The 17,402-nt window shown below is 38.9% G+C and overlaps 3 protein-coding genes across 3 annotated transcripts; 2 read left to right on the top strand and 1 right to left on the bottom strand.

The window, feature by feature from the left end:
* The first annotated feature begins 474 nt into the window (after positions 1-474).
* LOC119984700 (ethylene-responsive transcription factor ERF073-like) lies at positions 475-1,765 on the top strand. Its single transcript, XM_038828776.1, has 2 exons — positions 475-747; positions 831-1,765. The coding sequence occupies exons 1-2, from the start codon at positions 573-575 to the stop codon at positions 1,565-1,567; spliced, it is 912 nt and encodes a 303-aa protein (XP_038684704.1). The 5' UTR covers positions 475-572; the 3' UTR covers positions 1,568-1,765.
* A 2,553-nt stretch (positions 1,766-4,318) lies between these two features.
* On the top strand, positions 4,319-5,617 carry LOC119984273 (proline-rich protein 3-like). Its single transcript, XM_038828139.1, has 2 exons — positions 4,319-4,940; positions 5,052-5,617. The coding sequence occupies exons 1-2, from the start codon at positions 4,319-4,321 to the stop codon at positions 5,381-5,383; spliced, it is 954 nt and encodes a 317-aa protein (XP_038684067.1). The 3' UTR covers positions 5,384-5,617.
* A 265-nt stretch (positions 5,618-5,882) lies between these two features.
* LOC119984115 (probable ethylene response sensor 1) lies at positions 5,883-10,672 on the bottom strand. Its single transcript, XM_038827911.1, has 6 exons — positions 10,495-10,672; positions 8,744-9,819; positions 7,440-7,808; positions 7,061-7,327; positions 6,654-6,781; positions 5,883-6,461 (listed from the first exon to the last, which is right to left on the bottom strand). Exons 2-6 carry the CDS (start codon positions 9,647-9,649, stop codon positions 6,218-6,220), a joined length of 1,914 nt encoding a protein of 637 aa, XP_038683839.1. The 5' UTR covers positions 9,650-9,819; positions 10,495-10,672; the 3' UTR covers positions 5,883-6,217.
* Positions 10,673-17,402: the final 6,730 nt, after the last annotated feature.

The raw sequence follows: 17,402 nt of genomic DNA, 5'->3' as shown, positions 1-17,402 counted from the left end.
ACCTAGCGGAGAAGCCCGTTTAATTGATGGACTTTGTTCACATCCCAATTTACAGGGCCATCTGGGCCCACGGAGGGTACATACTGGGCTGGCCTGATGGATACTGAAATGAGCTTTGATTTGGGTAACTTTAATCACACCTCTACATTTATTAAAGACACACCAAATTAAGTTGATCATCCTTTGTAAAAATTAATTAACGGGATGTCTTTAATAAATACAGAGGTGTAACTAAAGTTATCCCTGTGACTTTGTGCAATAATTGGGCCCAAAATATTAAGCTGATCTGTAAATTGTGATTGGTCACCACGCGTACATTGATGACTTGGATTGGATGTGGTCAAATACAGACTTGGGCGCCACTTAAGATGCGGCCTCGAGAAAGTTCCAAAACCAAGCTGGGCGCTGCTGTCAGCCACCAAGACTCAAATTCGTCCATCTACATAAACCCCCCCTCCGCAGTCTTTTCATTTCATTACTTTCTACTCATCCTTCCAAGTCTCTGTCCTCTGATTCTATTCTCTCATACAACAACAAGATTTAGGTTTACGTGATTGCTTCATATTGCAAAAATGTGTGGTGGTTCAATCCTCAATGACCTCATCCCTCGCAACAATGGCCGCCGATTCACCGCCTCCGACATATGGCCCAGTTCGTCTTTTGATAAAGACTCAGACTTCGAGTCCAATCTCTGTTCATTAAGCCATGGCAACTCTTATCCTCCCAAAAGGCCCGCACCCACTTCACGTAAGTTTTCTATCTTCCTTTGCTTTTGAGTTTGTATTGTTATTAACAGTGCTCCATTCTGAGTGTGGACTTTCTACAAACAGATGGTGTGCAAGCTGAGAAGAGAGGTAAGAGGCAGCGGAAGAACCTGTACAGAGGAATCAGGCAGCGGCCCTGGGGCAAATGGGCTGCCGAGATTCGTGATCCCAGAAAAGGGGTTCGTGTATGGCTGGGGACCTTCAATACCGCCGAGGAAGCCGCTCGAGCTTACGACAAAGAAGCTCGTGAAATTCGGGGCAAGAAAGCGAAAGTGAACTTCCCCAACGAAGGCGATGACTACTCCGCAACCCAAAACCGCCTCAGGCCAACACCTCCGCATCAGACCCAGTGTATCACTTTCAACCATAATTTACCAAAATGTTTCAACTTTGAGTCTGGTTATGATCTGAACCAGATGGGTGGTTATCCCTCTTATGGGGTCGATACTGTTCCAGTTCCAAGCACCGACCCAGTAATGGTCTCGTGTGAGGATATTAATAATCCTGGTTCAGACGAATCTTACTCTACAGAAGGGTTAGTGGCATGTAATTTGAACGCAAACAAGGACGGTGTAGAGGTGAAAGAGAAAGAGGAGAAGCTATCTAAGGTGGAGGAGGAGGAGGAGATTGAGGTGCAGAAGCTGTCGGAGGAACTCAGGGCTTACGAGGAGTTCATGAAGTTCTACCAGATCCCTTATCTTGATGGGCAATCAACTCCTCCGACTTCAACTCAAGAAAGCGTTGTGGGTGATCTCTGGAGCTTCGATGACGATGGAATCCAAGCCGTCTCTGCAACTCTGTAAAAACAGAGTATCTTTCCTCCTTGGTTTTAGTTTCAAATTTTTTAACGATTGTTTGATGATTTGGGTCACATCAGTGCCTTCGGAATTGACTGTTGATGTTTTAATTTTTGTGAACAAGATTAGATCTTCGTCGTCGTTGTATATATTTGATTCGTTTCTGGTCTTTAATTGACAATCCAAATTGCACTTTAATCTCTTCTTCATGTTTATGGTTTGGTTGTGTTGTTCCTCAGTCCATTGAAAGATTGGTCTGGATTCTGGTTGTTTCATGAGATTCAAATAGTAAATCATGCAAATTCAGACAATAACTCAATGCTCATGATAAATAATGGGAAAAAAAAAACGATCTATTTCAAGAATACAAAATTTTACTACCTGACCTCGTAAAAGATCAGCCATTAGTATCTCACATTGGTCGATCTGATATGGTTCTGGTTTATAAACAACAACATTAATGATTATTTGGTATGGTTCAAACGAGTGGCTTATACCCAGCTAAGTATAATTCAGCAGCCAAGTGTTTTATAAACAACAACATCGATGATTATCTGGTATAGTTCAAACCATTATTTGGTATAACTGGATCGAGTGATTTATCTTCTATAGGTGTACCAAGTCGAGTAGCTTATAAACAACACAGTATCAAGTGACTCATTGATCTGCTAAACGACATGGACAAAGCAAGAAAGGATATCTCTGTCTTAATGGAATAATCGTAGATACAGAGTTTTGATGAAGTGGAATTAAGGGATTTTATTTACTTAATCAAGTCCAGATTCTAATTGGTGGAGGAAGAACTGAAGAAGAATTTAACAAGACACTCGTTTTTTACTCGTCGTTGAAATTGTCAACAAAGAGCATGTGCACACGCAAAGAAGCCCAAAAAACCGTACTTCAGCGGTTTCAGCCTGTGCCGCTGGTTTGACTACTTCAAAACCGGCAAAAAAATTACAGTCGGCGCCTCCTGATTCTCTTCTGTAAACTTGTACTTATTTTTTACCTAAGAATCCACGTCATACTTTTGTAGTACAACAAAATCTCCCCAACTACTTATATAGTACAAGTCTTTATTGTTTAGTTACGTAAGGTAAGGTAGACACGAGTCATTAAATGAAGTGGTGTGTATCATGTTCGAATTCTTTCACCCTCATTTTATAAAAATATTACATAAAGGTACAAATTTGTTTTAATGTGTCATTTGAATTTAAATATTATTTATGAGAATTAAGAGTTAGAAACTATCCAAAACAAATGACCTTCTGAGTACGCGTGTTCTGTATTTTTTTGAATAAAAATATGAGGGTTACATTCTTTTATAAAAAACTTATGAATGTTTTGATCAGTGAATCTAATGATAACGATATCAAGTCACATCAAGAGAGAAAATATTTTGAGTTTATATTGAATGGTCCAAATTTTTCATATTCAATTTGAATTTGAATTTGATTATTTTTGTTTGGGACTAATATATCGTTGAATTTGTAAATTCATCGAAACACATTTTAATTTATTTTTTTAATTTTAATACTTTGTAGCATAGGAGGAGAATCCGATGGTCGAACATCGAATCATTGAAGTGGGCCTCGATGGGCTTGTAAGTTGGACTGTGAACAAAGTCATCATTCCTCAAACGGGCTTCTCCTCGAAGGCACCAAATGAGCCATGTGTCTGGATGGCCTTGCAAGTTGGACTGTAAACAAAAGTCCATCATTCCTCGAACGGGCTTGCTCACTTAACTTACGGAATGGGCCTTTGAGGTCCAGTGGACCAGCCACATTCCCACCCATCTTTAACACAGGGATAGCTTTAGTCACACCTTGATTTTTTTTAAAGACACCCTAATCTAAGTTGATCACCCTTTGTAAAAATCAGTTGACAGGGAGTCTTTAGAAAAACCGGGGTATGACTAAAGCTACCCTTAGGACAACGTATTTTGGGCCTTCTTTATGTTTCATTGTTTCTTGCCTTAAGGGCCTTACCACTCATGACACTCTTTTGAATGCCTGTTATCCTCTTTTCTTTTTTCAGAAGAGTTTTACACTTAGTGGTATGCTAAGTTGAGACAAAACTCAACGTGTGATCACTAGAATATTACTCTCATGAGAGATTGAATTCAATATCTTCCAAGTTCATTCACCAGAATGGATAATGGACTTCCGCCTTATGCACGATTTGACCCCACTTAGATTCACCATTATGACTAACAGTTGAATAGGTGACAAAAAATATGTTCTAAGTCGGAAAATATCACATGTTTATGAAGTGTTTATATGTTCAGACCCTAATCCGGATTGGATTTTGGACGCACTTAATTGACTAAACTCGGATTGATTTAAACCGAACAATAAACTAATCTTCGTTAAAATTCGGATAAAATTTCTATGTTTAAACCCAAATCTGATTTTAAACTGGACAAAACTTTTTATGTTTTGACTAGATTTCGGACATATAATTTATGTCTAAACTTGATTTAATCCGAGTTAAACAAATTTGATCAAGAGTTTCACCGCCCTAAGTTGGATGCATGCTATCCGATAAACACCTATTGCCAGGTAGGCTGTAGTAATGGTGGTCACGATATGAATGCAAGACAAGGCATTCACGTTGGGGGAGTGCTACTATATTCTATTGGACAGAAGTGGAAGACGAATGAACAATCCCAACTATAAAAGGCCATGGAAGTTAGCCCCCAAATACATCACCAATCAACAGTTGATAGTTCCGCACAATACCCTCTTAATTCAACCAGCAATGGCGGCTCTTACCCATGTTTTTTTTCCTATTGCTTTGATTCTCTTGTCATCCTCACTCATCATCATTGCCTCTGCTACTGACTATGGCTATGCCCCAAAACCAGAAGTTTACCAGACCAAGCCTAAAGAAGACGTCAAGTACCCTGATATCTACAAACCAAAGCCAGAAGAAAATGTGAAAATCCCTAAAGTTGACGTACCCAAGGTAGAAGTAAATGTTAAGCTCCCCGAAGTCTACGAACCGAAACCAAAACCAGAAGAAAAGTACCCTGAAGTTGGCACGCCAAAGCCAGACAACGTTAAGTATTCAGAAGTTGAGCAACCAAAGCCAAATCCAGAAGACGTGAAGTACCCTGAAGTCTACAAGCCAAAACCAGAAGAAGCTGTTAAGTACACAAAGATTGACAAGCCAAAGCCAGAACAGAAGTATCCAGAGGAAGAAAAAACTAAGCCAGAAGATGTGAAGTACCCTGAAGTTAACACACCAAAATCTGAAGAAAAGGTAAATGTCCCTTCCGGGTACGTCGACAAACCAGATGAAGTAAAAGAAGATCAGTTCCCTGTATGTTTTGAAGGGCTCGTTCTCTGTAAATCTGGCTCCAGCTATGAGCCAATTCAAGGTAATCTCTAATCCTTTCGTGGTTTATCACACTTTACAATCAACATATGTGGACACAAGCTCAAATCCATAGCATTACTTAATGTATATGTATATGTATATGTATATGCAGGGGCTGTGGCAAAGATAATATGCACAGCTGTGGACGTGCTAGGGTATGAGACAAGACTCCCAGTCTCAACCTGCAAAACTGATGCAAAGGGTTACTACTTCTCAACATTGGATCATTCTTTGCTCGAGGACGGACTAAAGCTCAGAGAATGCAAGGCATTCATTGAAAGCTCTCCATTGGAGTACTGCAAAGTTCCTACTGATGTAAACAAAGGGATTACTGGGGCTCTTCTCTCTACTTATCGCATCCTCAATGACAGGAAAATGAAGCTGTACAGTATCAATCCTTTCTTCTACACCACCGAGCCCAAATCAGTTCCTAGCGGTTACTAAATTTGCACTTTTAGCGTGAATTCTTTCTGTTTTAAATTTTGAGTTGGTTCTGAGAGTTTTGGAAGGCAAGTTTTTACTCTACTTTCTGTAATTGTTGATTATATCTGTGGCTATGAGGTTCCTGCCTCTGCCACTTGAACTACCTGTAATAAGCTTAATTTTCTCTATCAATAATTTGTGGAGTCAGTTTCCTTCTTTTCACCATTGCTCCTTTAGAACTTAGTTAGATATGAAGTAGTAATACTGGCACATTTACAATTCTGAAGATATCAACACTAGTTAGAGCAATGTTATCTATGCAGACTATAATGAATCTCACAAAAGCAAAAAAATTAATGGATATTGCTGAATAAGGCCATGTGAAATAAATAGAGTTCTTACCAATTGACGGCGGCAATGCCAAGTCCTTAGTTTTTGCTGCAAATCATCTATGCAGTTAAAGTAATCTTGAAGCTGGCTGATTCTTAGGCAGTTAAAATCAGGCCCACTCGTACAGAAATTTAGCGTTTAAGGTTTAGCTCAATACTGCTACTACCTACTACTGCATTGATCCTATCCATTTACAATCCACAAATCCACTGAATTCGTACATGGTCTTACCATTCTGTTGTACCACGACATCACGGCAAAGTAGCAGTTCTTATGGCAACAACATAAAGTAATTCATGGCAGACATTCATGCCGTTTCCTTCTATTTATCCTATGCTGGTTATAGGCTTATAGCTTCAGAGTTTACATTAGTGCCCTGATTTGTCCGATAACTTCACACGCCACAAAAAGGAATTCATAATCACCATAAGTGGGCTACTGAGGTTACTCAGCTTCCTCTAGTATCTAAAAACTTCTTTGGTAATGATGAGGATTAAAAGAAGCTACCAAATCGTCTTTTCTAAATGTTGGATTGTGTCCAGTATGATCTGCGCTCCCATGACTCGGCAGACTTCTAGATACTATTTGGTGCACTGATGAATCGTTAGGATTGTTGCAAATCCCCAGTTTAACTACGAATGTAACCACACAACCTTTGTTGAGGCCTTCACTCTCAATCCAGATGTGACCTCCCATGAGATTTACAAACCTGATCAGCCCCAGATTGAAGAAGTGTAAGAAATAATGAACAAGCAAAACAGAGAAAAGCAAGCAGAAAACTTTCTGGGTATTTTGAAATAACTATTGTGATACCCAGACAAAATAATGAAACACCATTTTGCAGAGTGTATTTTAAGAAAAAGAATAAAAAAATTAGAAAGAAAAGAAATTCATAATATACCGTTTACAAACGGCAAGCCCAAGGCCTCCGCCACAGATATCTCGATTGGACCCATTTTGAGGTTTAGCAAATTTGGTGAAAAGATGAGGGATATCTTGTGGGAAAACCCCACAACCAGTGTCTTTAACCTGCAGCAACATCAATTATAGGTTTAGCAACCGGAATGTGGTAACCCGTATTGTACCCCAAAGAATCAATATATTCATGAGAACAGGTAAAGGCAGAGTTTTCATCCATAGATTGTTAATGTGTTCTTGTCAGTTATATCTTTTTGTCTTCCATATGCCGAGCAAGGTAGCATTAGAAAACATATAGCAAAAAAAAGCACAATGAGAAATGTTTAACGAATAGAGATTCCTTGTGCATAATTTTATAAGCCCAAGACAAGAAATGCACCAGTAACAAACCTGCACTCGTAGGTAGAAGTGACCATCACTTGGAGCCAGGAAAAATTCTGGGGGCCGCCAGTCTCTTGAAGACTCAGGTTTTGCAACAGAAGCTATGATGGAAACATATCCCTCCTTTGTGAATTTCACAGCATTACCCACAACATTCAGAAGTGTCTGCATAAGCCGTTTCTCATCACCAACAGCACACTGAGGTAAATCTGGCGCCATAATTGAAGATATAGATAACTTCTTTATAGATGCGATTGGTTTTATTAAATTACTGACCTGCAATTACAAATAGGAGAATATATTAATTTTACCACATTGTCTTTAAGTGCCAAGTTGGGCCAGCATAATTTGGATTCCATTTCTTAAACATGATGTCAAGAGTAGTTACCTCCTTGAAAATACCATGAAGACTGAACACTCCGTAGTCTAATTCAAGGCAGCCATCTTCAAGCCTAGAGAGATCTAGAACGTCGTTAACAAGTGTTGCCATAAGGTTGCTGCTTTTTAGAATTGTCTCTAGCATAACCCTTTGTTCTGGAGTTAAATCAGTTTCTAAAAGAAGTGAGCACAAAGCAATAATTGCTTGCATTGGTGTTCTCATCTCATGGTTCATGACGGCCAGAAAATCATTTCGAGCACGGATTGCCTTCTCTGCCTCGCGACGAGCTAGTTCTAAGGCAAAATTCTGCTCCACGAGCTGATCACGAGCTCGCATGGAGTCTTCTAGAATAGCAGCATGTGAAAGAGCAACAGCTACCTACATGAGCTCCAAGTGAGTTAATCATTTAAGAAAATATTTTGGGTGCCTTAATAAGCTCAATTTATACAAGTTATACAACTTAATGACCAAATGCATAAATAAGACAAAGTAATTCCCAGAAAAGATATCAAACTTGCATCTGATATCGACTGGTGCTTTCTGTAGCCATAATTAGCCTCAACTTTGGAATTCAGTATGTGTAGATAAATATATATATCCAACTATAGTCAATTCAACATCGGAAAAAAATCATAATCCTCCAAAAGGCTCAAACACGAAAAACCAATGTCAATCAAATTAATTAGAGTAAGAACTCCCTATGACAGTCTTGTTGGGAGGGGAGGGAAGTGAATTGGCTCAAAAGAACTAAGTTACCTCAGGAATATTACATTCAATAGGGCATAGTCACCAATGAAAAGTTGACTTGGTGACTTACAATCATTTTTAGCTTTAATGGTTGTAACACTGGCTCTTTGGAGACGAAACAAGAAACTGATGCTCCAAGAAACTGATGCTCCAAGGTTTTGAACCTTTCAAACACTCAGGAACTCAGTTTGCTAAGCAAGAAATTTACTAAAGACATAAGCCAAAAAATCAAATTTTCAATGCCCAACACAAGAGTCAAAATGAACCGACCACTTCCTAATGTTTTTGAAACTTCATGCATAAGAAGGCAAAATGTGTGTAGCTTCATCTCAGCTGTTAGAGGATTATGGCAAAATGAACTCATAAACTTCTGTCTAAGCAAATCTTAGGAGTTAAAATAATTAATCCAATAGGATAAAGCACTTCAAGCATGACAGAGGTACCTGGTCTGCAACAACTTCAACAAGTTCCAATTCTATGAACTCATAAACTTCTGTCTAAGCAAATCTTAGGAGTTAAAACAATTAATCCAATAGGATAAAGCACTTCAAGCATGACAGAGGTACCTGGTCTGCAACAACTTCAACAAGTTCCAATTCATGGTCATGCCATTTTCTGGCACTATCTGTCGGGAGAATCAGAACCATGATTGCATAGCTTTTTGCAGAGAGCTCAGGCCAATTGTTAATTTGGAAATTTGAGAGATGTAAAAGCGGTACCCGGATAGCAACGACCTCAGGAGGCACGTATCTTCCTACAAGTGGTCTGATCCTTGCCAATGGGCAAGTATATGGTATACGTTCTGCTTGTGCACTATCAAGAACTCGTTTAACTACAGGAAGGTTTATTGGCACGGAAGACGCAACTTGTATTTGGTAATTAAGAGTATGAGAAAGATGGAGATTTGAACCACCATGTGATGGCATCCATAGTGCACACTCCTCCAGGTTTAAGGTCCTACCAAGCTCAACAAGAGTGGTTTTCAAGATGGTATGTCTGTCAAGTGTGCTTCTAATTTCATGAGTAAGCATTCTGACATTCCTTCCAGCTTCTTCTTGAGTAAGAATAAGGCCCATCTCCTTGTCAAGCTCATCAGCCTTGTTTTTCAGAATTGATTCACGTTTTTTAACACTTAATAGATCGGGAATAATATGAATAAGCATCAAAGCAGTGAAACACGATACAACTGCACAAGCTATCTTTGCAACAGTCATCACTATAGCAACAACTTTAGAGTGCATGAAGAACGTCCACAAGTTTATAAGGTGGGTTGCTCCACAAAGAACAATAAAAGCACCAAACTGTATCAGCACCCATCTGTATGGGAAGAATGACGATTTCTGCACAAAATATATGAGCTCAAGGGGGATGGAAAAATATGCGAGGGCGATGAAAACGTCTGATATATACTGATATTTCACTAGAAGTTCATCTGGCGGCCACTGAAAGTCAATGCAATCACAGGACTCCATTATCCAAGAAACTGCCTTGAAAAAGTATTAGGATACCACGATAATGCCGTATACAGATGAGTTTAAGTAGAATCAGGGACTGCTGCTTCGAGAAGTGCCTTCCTAGAACGTGAGTGCTCTACTTTGTAGTATGTTTGACAATGCACAAATTTGAGACTGCTCATTCAGTTCTGTTGAAATTCATATAGAAAAATTCATCAACATCAATGGATGCTAGGAATTGAAGAATCATGTCACACTTACAAAAAATCCAAAGCCAACAGCACAAATGAAAGCAAGAAACAAACTGATCATATTCCTATCACAACAAGTCCGGTGATTATTCCCGTTCTCTCAACTAGAAGCAAAACTAAAGAATGCATTTGATTATTTGAACCTTCATATGTAATGTCAATATACAAGGACACCAATCAAACTTTATGAAACTTTTGACCACTCACAAAATACAGGAAACATTTCAAACGTTCTGTACAGAAACAACAGAGCCAAATTACTTAATTTCCTCAAACAGGACTTAGTTTTTCTTCCATAATCCATCTCGATCAAATAGACTAACAAGGTTGACACTTATTCCACAAAGAATCAAAGATCATCCAAAAGACCCAAATTTGAACCCAAAAAAGCAGAAGTTCCACCAAACAATACTTGTAATAGCTTGACAATAACGCAAAGATGATCTAAGAAATCAACATATGGCCCTTTCGTAATCAGGATTGAAACTTCGAATCCGGCTTCGCAAACATTCTCATTACAAATCAAACAACGATACAATTAACAACCACGATCAGGTTCATAGTAATAACCCATATTAAAGACAATAAGAAAGGAACAAAGATTATGATTACCAGACTAAAGAAGAAGTACACGGCCAGATATCAGCTACAGAGGATGTGCTCGTGATCTGAGCCGTCTACTTGCACTATGAGTCTGTGAGAGCTCTCGTACATTGAACTTTGCTCATAGAAGAGTAACAGTATTAGATGTAGAAAATAAGTAAAGTGGAGGGAGCAAAAGCATCACGGAGACGAAGGCATCACACGAAATTCATAGAGAGCGGGCACGTGTGGACGATCTGGTTTGCACGTGTGCAACAATCCCGAATTCCCATTGGTCTCAAATCCGGATCGGTTCCAGGTCAGACAACATAAATCAACAAAATATTTATATGTCCGGACATTAATTTAGATTGAATTTCACACGTATTTAATTGATTAAACCCGAATTAATTTAAATCCGGACAAATAAAACTAACAATAGCCTAATCCAAGTTAGAATCTAGACAAATAAACAGACAAGATTTATGTATTTAGACTCATATTTGATTTTAAATCAGACAAAAAAAATTTACTAAAATCTCCCGAGAGTTTACTTTTCTGGAAATTCAAGGGGGTCTTGTCTTGGAGAGGTTACACGATACACAAACAAAAAATAAGTGGGTTGTTAGTCTTTAATAAAGTACGACAAAAAGAAAAGAAAGGAAAATTAAATATTAATTAAAGACTTTATAGGTTATCAACTTTTGAATGATATTGATCTTCATTAATCTATGGAAGATCCCTAAACCCTTTCGAGTTTCGACTATGAATACGTGGGATTTTTAGAGTCTATTTTAATGAAAAAACAAAGTACGAGGCCTAGTCAATCTTTTTTTATTTATTGTGCGTGTGTGTGTATATATATATATATTATTGTTTTATACATATTGTGCTCTGAACATGGACATGGTAAAGAATTGATTTTCCACCTGCGGGTGACCCACAACGGACGACAAGACATCATGACACTTGACATGACTTGTGTAGATACACAGAATGGGATCTACAAATGCCAACAACACATGAATGGTTGGAGAAGCCATTAGAGGAGATAAAGACTCGCAATCTTATCATACTACGTATGTCATTATGTCAATATAACTCTTAACATTTTTTGTCCTAACTATTCTAAATGTTTAAACTGACGAATATAATTTCATTTGGATCATGTGAGGCCTATGATTTTCACATAGATCATATGTATTCATCTCAATATTTGATATAGTTAGAAAAAAAAAGAGGAGATCCTTAGCATTTTCAATGCGAGTTATGCCCTCGCCATTTATAAGCCAAATCATATAACTCAGCGGTACAGTGTCACATTAACGTGGTGGAAGTCTACAGTTCGAGCCTGATTATCCCTAAATCCAATGTGAGTTTTATCTATTTTGACTTGCTCTCCCGCCATCGTAGTCGAATGAGAATAGATAAGAGGCTCGTGGGATTGACGTGAGGGGTAGGGATGGCAAGAAATTCAGAGCACCAAATATAACCATGCACAAACCTTAGTAGAACAACTAATTGGTACTCAAATCTAACAAGGACCACCCGTTACTATACAAAGCTGAGAGTAGATATCCAATATTGTCTGTGAAAAAATGGAGAAGCGGGCAAGTACAGTGCATTCATTGATTCATTCAGATCAATTACAGGCAAGGATAGGATGTCATGTGACCAAGACAATAACAAATACAGGACCATGCCCAAGCAGCCCAATCTCTACGTATCTTGCCTGCTTCTGTGAGGGGCCTGCCTTTTACTGATTTACAAAAGGAAGAGCAATTTGAAGCACTGAATACAACCATGATCGTGTCATCTGATGACTAATGTCAAGACTTAAATCTCACATCGATTTGACATAATTTAATAAGGTGATTTACAAATAAAACACAACTCTTTACATATTTATCAGGCCTTTTCTGGATTAAGTACTATTAAATGAGATGACTCATAAAAATAAAATCGTACGAACCAGATATATGCAAAGAAAACCAATAAACCCAAAACAGATAATATTGCTTGTGTTTGGTGTAGGAATTTCAAACAACTAGTTCTGACCAATCTGCCAAATCATACCTAGTTACATATGCATGTGACGGCGGCCGTTGAATAATTGACCCGGCCTATTATTTTCCATGGGCTTGTGTTAGCAACTTCTAGAACTCGGGCCGCGTATTTCATCTTTTTAATGGGCTTCACCTATGCAGCTCAAGCCCAAAATGGATCTGAGTAAAATGTAAATGGCCCAGTTTCAGATGGTCCATATACATCTCTCTCCATCTTGGACCCTAAGGCCTTATAGAATAAAGTCACGGCCCAGAACTATCCTAAATAAACCATCGTCCATCCATATCCCTATGAATTGATAGCTTGATACGCAAAACTTCGTTATTGTTTTGGTTTTCAATATTGTATATTATCGTAAATATTTTGATGAATTTCTCTACGACCAAACTGTATGAAATCGGGAGAATATGAGTTTAATTTTTACTGAAAACAATACATTTGTGGCTACATGGTACACAATGAGTTTTGACCCCAACTTACCATGACGTCAAGTATGAAATTTATGTGCACGTGAGGTTGATGCTCTGAGTTTAAACTCATTCAGATGTTCAAAGGAAAATTTTGTATAATATTGTTCTTGGTTTAAAATTCAAATCTTCTGATAGTTTAGTTGAATTTGGAACATCATTTTCGTGGTATTAAAATGAATCACATCAACAATAACACACGAGTACTGTATTGGCATTTGCACACAAATGTAAAACAACAACTAGTCCTCTGTCCTAATCTGACAATTTAATTATAAATTTGACATTCGTGAAAATAACACCACCAGTACTGATCCAACTGTGTTTGAATACGCAAGTGAATGAGATTCTCATCAGTTTCACTAATCATGTGTTTAACTCACGTACGTTTGTTACAACAAAGATTTGACCTTTTCGAACTATGTCTTCAACTCACAAACTATAAGCTCCGCTAGCTTTCTCAAAGATCCAAGATGCCGAAACTCCAGGAGAGCCGTCGATTCCAATTATTGTGTATGTACAATCTATACTAGATCTGACCAACTATTCATCCTACTCTCTCTAAGAAAACCCAGAAAGGCTAGCCGATGCAGAGGATCACGATAATAAAGAAAGAAGGTTTAGGGAAATTGTTTGTGTCAGTAATTTTTTTGTTTTTTCTCATAACTGTTGAATGACTAAAAACTAAAAAGTACTTGCATGTTATAGTGTTATCCTTCACACTTACAGCTCTGACATAACATACGGTGTGCGGAGCAGCTGGGTTTGCAAGTAAAACAATACAAAAACGGTGTTGTCGTCGTTACTGTTTAGATTATTATATTCACACCCACTTATCATGCAATCATTTACGCTAGCGTCCAAAAAAATGGTTGCCAAATTAAAATATATACACAACACAAATTAGGATAATCCATAACTCGCATATAACCCGACTCAACTCGACCCATCGACTAATGTTAATATTAGTAATACTAATGTTAGGAGAATTTTTAGTTAATATTAATGGTAGAAGACTTCTTAGTTTTTGTTTTTTGTTTATAAGCAACATATATAATGGAATTATGAAATCTATATTATTATTTATTTGTATTTGTACGCATTTAAATTTACATTTTAATCCACGATACTCCAATCCGACCCAACCTCAAACCCAACTCAACCTAATCCAATTAATCTGAACCCGACCTAACCATATCTCAAACGACGTTGATTGAGGGTTAAAGGAACACTCACTCAACCTTATGCGGATTGGATTCAAAACTCAACCCACGTGCTCCCCTAACACAAACAAAGATTTAAAAATGTGAAACAATCCAGTGAATCTACAAAAGGAGAACCAATAATCTCTCTGGGGCTAAAATTGGGGAGTTTTTGAGTTCGATTATTATGGGGAACAATATTCTTGTTGTCACTAATGAAGGGAAGGCACATGCAGTTAACACACATGATAAAGCCCATTGATCCAAGCCCATATTATTATATCTGTTATCTTTAAACCTCCATTATAATATGACCGTGTATCTCAACGGCTCTTTAGAATAGACTGTAAGCTAGTATCTGTAGTCACAGACTTGTCTTGTCACTGGATAGTCTTGCATCTCTTATAAGCTAGGTCTGTAATCAGTTCTCTGTAATGAATGAACATACAATATTTCAAACCTCTTTATGGTATCGGAGCAGTGAATAACTCCGACGAGTTGCCGATCTCCAGCCATGACTACTCCTCCCTCTACTTCTCTTACTCCCACCGTCACTGTTGCTCTCACACCTTCTGTCACAGTTCAAGCTGTAAATCCCATTGCTCTTAAACTAACCACCACCAACTTTATCTCTTGGAGATTTCACTTCATCACTCTACTACGTGCATATGGCTTGCTTGGTCATGTGGATGGTTCTCGACCATGCCCTGAAAAACCAGCTACTGACTCATCCTCAGACTCGGCATCTACTCTGTTCCAAGCTTGGCAAAGCCAAGATCAATTCATTCTTCATGCTTTGGTAGCTTCGATTGATGGTGCTGTGCTACCTCTTGTGGGCGCTGTTGACAATAGCAAGGCAGCATGGGATAAAGTTCACTCTTTGTTTGCTAATTCCTCAAGGTCTCGTGTGATTCAACTAAAATCCCAGCTTTCTCGGTGTCACAAGGGCACTAAAACCATGTCTGAATTCTTGAATGATGTAAAAGGTCTGGCTGATGAACTTGCCATTATAGACCATCCAGTGCCCTCAGACGATCTCACTCTCTATATCTTAGATGGTCTCACTGAAGAGTATACAGGGATTGTGGGTTCTATTCGAACAAGAGAAACTCCATTTACATTTGAAGAACTTAAAGATATTTTAGTTGCACAGGAAGGTTTTGTGCAACGTTGTGCCAACCACTCAACCCCCACTTTGGCCACTGCCAACTATCACCAGCGCAGATCTGGAAATATCTCATCAACAACTTCTGACTACAACTCCAAACAGAGCTGGAATGACACTTCCCAGCACACTAATACTCGTCCTCCCACTTCATATCACTCAGGAAATCGTGGTCGCGGCCGTGGACGAGGACGTGGTCGGGGGGCTCCTCGTATTTTTTGTCAACTGTGTACCAAGCCTGGTCACACAGCCAACAAATGTTGGAATTACAAGGTCTTTGCTGCCACCAATGGACCTCCATCTGCTCACTATGCTTCCTCCTCTGCTCCAAGTATCCAGTCTCAGCCGACTCCTTCTTGGCTCCTTGATTCAGGAGCAAGTCACAATATTACCAATGATCTCAACAATCTGTCCATTCACTCTGAATACGACGGCACTGATGAGGTCTTCATGGGAGATGGTACAAGCTTAAATATTTCTCACACTGGTCATACACAATTACACACACTCACTCGCCCATTATATGTTTCCAATACCTTATGTGTTCCATCTATTAACAAAAATTTGCTTTCTGTGCATGAGATTACTAAGGCAAATAATGTATCTGTTGAATTTTTTGCTATGCATTGTCTTATCAAGGATCAACCTTCGGGCAAGGTCATTGCAACCGGTAGCTGTTCTGATGGAGTATATCACTTCAATCCACCTCCCATCTCTTGTTTTCATACTACTAGTTTTTCTACAGGTTCTAAAACCTCTTTTGCGGGCTGGCATAATCGTTTGGGACACCCTTCCTCCCATTTACTAAACAATGTTGTAAAGTCAGCCCATTTACCATGTACTGAAGGGTTCTCTAGAGGAACTTTTAAATGTAACTCTTGTTTTTTAAATAAATCTCATCGACAACCATTTGGTGTGTCTTCTATCACCAGCACTTGCCCACTTCATATCATCTATAGTGATGTTTGGGGACCAGCTCCCGTTGAATCTATTGATGGTTTCAAATATTACGTTATATTTGTTGATCATTTTACAAGATATACTTGGTTATTTCCATTGCATAACAAATCTGCAGTTTATGATGTTTTTATACAGTTCAAAGCACTGGTTGAAAAGCAGTTTCAATACAACATTCGCACTCTTTATACGGATAATGGTGGTGAATTTCAGAAGCTCAAATCATATCTTCTTCAACATGGCATCAGCTGGTTTCAATCACCACCCTACACTCCCCAACATGTTGCCCTCGCTGAGCGCAAACATAGGCATCTCACTGAAATGGCTCGTACTCTTCTGCATACTTCTGGTCTTCCTCCATCATTCTGGTCCCTGGCATTTCAAACAGCTACGTATCTTATAAACAGACTACCCATTTCCACCACCGCACCTACTACTCCTTTTGAACGTCTCTTTAATCAGAAACCTAATTATCAAAAACTTCGTACTTTCGGGTGTACGTGCTATCCTTGGCTTCGCCCCTACACAAGTCACAAACTTCAACCAAGATCAAAACAGTGTGTCTTTGTAGGCTACTCAACTTCACAAAGTTCCTACAAATGCTTGGATCCTCTCACCTCTCATATTTACTTATCTCGCCATGTTACTTTCTGTGAACAAGACTTTCCTCCTTACCCTCCCGTTGCTCCTTCTTCCTCTCCACCAGCAGTCTCCCCTGCCTCTAACTTCTCGACTCCACCTTCTGTTCTTACTCCCCTTCCTACACCTACCCCATTATCTAATCCTCCTCCCAATAATTCTCTGCTTATCTCTTCTCCAATTATTCCCTCAACTGACCCACCAGTGTCTTCCACATCTACCTCCTCTCATCCTACCCGCACTATCATTACTCGTTCCATGAATAATATTCATAAACCCAAATCGTTCAATCTTGCCACCTTACACCCTCTTCCTCCTTCGCCCGAGCCCCGAACTGTATCTGCTGCCCTCTCTAATCCTCACTGGAAATCAGCTATGCAAGCTGAATTTCAAGCCTTACTTGATCATAAAACCTGGGTTTTAGTTCCACCATCTCCCAAC

The sequence above is a fragment of the Tripterygium wilfordii genome, chromosome 18, assembly GCF_013401445.1.
Source record: "Tripterygium wilfordii isolate XIE 37 chromosome 18, ASM1340144v1, whole genome shotgun sequence".
Classification (NCBI taxonomy): domain Eukaryota; kingdom Viridiplantae; phylum Streptophyta; class Magnoliopsida; order Celastrales; family Celastraceae; genus Tripterygium; species Tripterygium wilfordii.
This window is presented reverse-complemented; position numbering and strand designations above follow the sequence as displayed.

What these genes read in the sequence shown, in the direction of transcription:
- LOC119984700 (XM_038828776.1), top strand. Translation starts at nt 573, where the DNA reads ATGTGTGGTGGTTCAATCCTCAATGACCTCATCCCTCGCAACAATGGC. An exon ending in AAGGCCCGCACCCACTTCAC is followed by an intron (nt 748 to 830) that starts GTAAGTTTTCTA and finishes TTCTACAAACAG; the next exon opens with ATGGTGTGCAAGCTGAGAAG.
- LOC119984273 (XM_038828139.1), top strand. Translation starts at nt 4,319, where the DNA reads ATGGCGGCTCTTACCCATGTTTTTTTTCCTATTGCTTTGATTCTCTTG. An exon ending in CAGCTATGAGCCAATTCAAG is followed by an intron (nt 4,941 to 5,051) that starts GTAATCTCTAAT and finishes ATGTATATGCAG; the next exon opens with GGGCTGTGGCAAAGATAATA.
- LOC119984115 (XM_038827911.1), bottom strand. Translation starts at nt 9,649, where the DNA reads ATGGAGTCCTGTGATTGCATTGACTTTCAGTGGCCGCCAGATGAACTT. An exon ending in TTCATGGTATTTTCAAGGAG is followed by an intron (nt 7,328 to 7,439) that starts GTAACTACTCTT and finishes TTGTAATTGCAG; the next exon opens with GTCAGTAATTTAATAAAACC. An exon ending in ACTTCTACCTACGAGTGCAG is followed by an intron (nt 6,782 to 7,060) that starts GTTTGTTACTGG and finishes ATGTTGCTGCAG; the next exon opens with GTTAAAGACACTGGTTGTGG.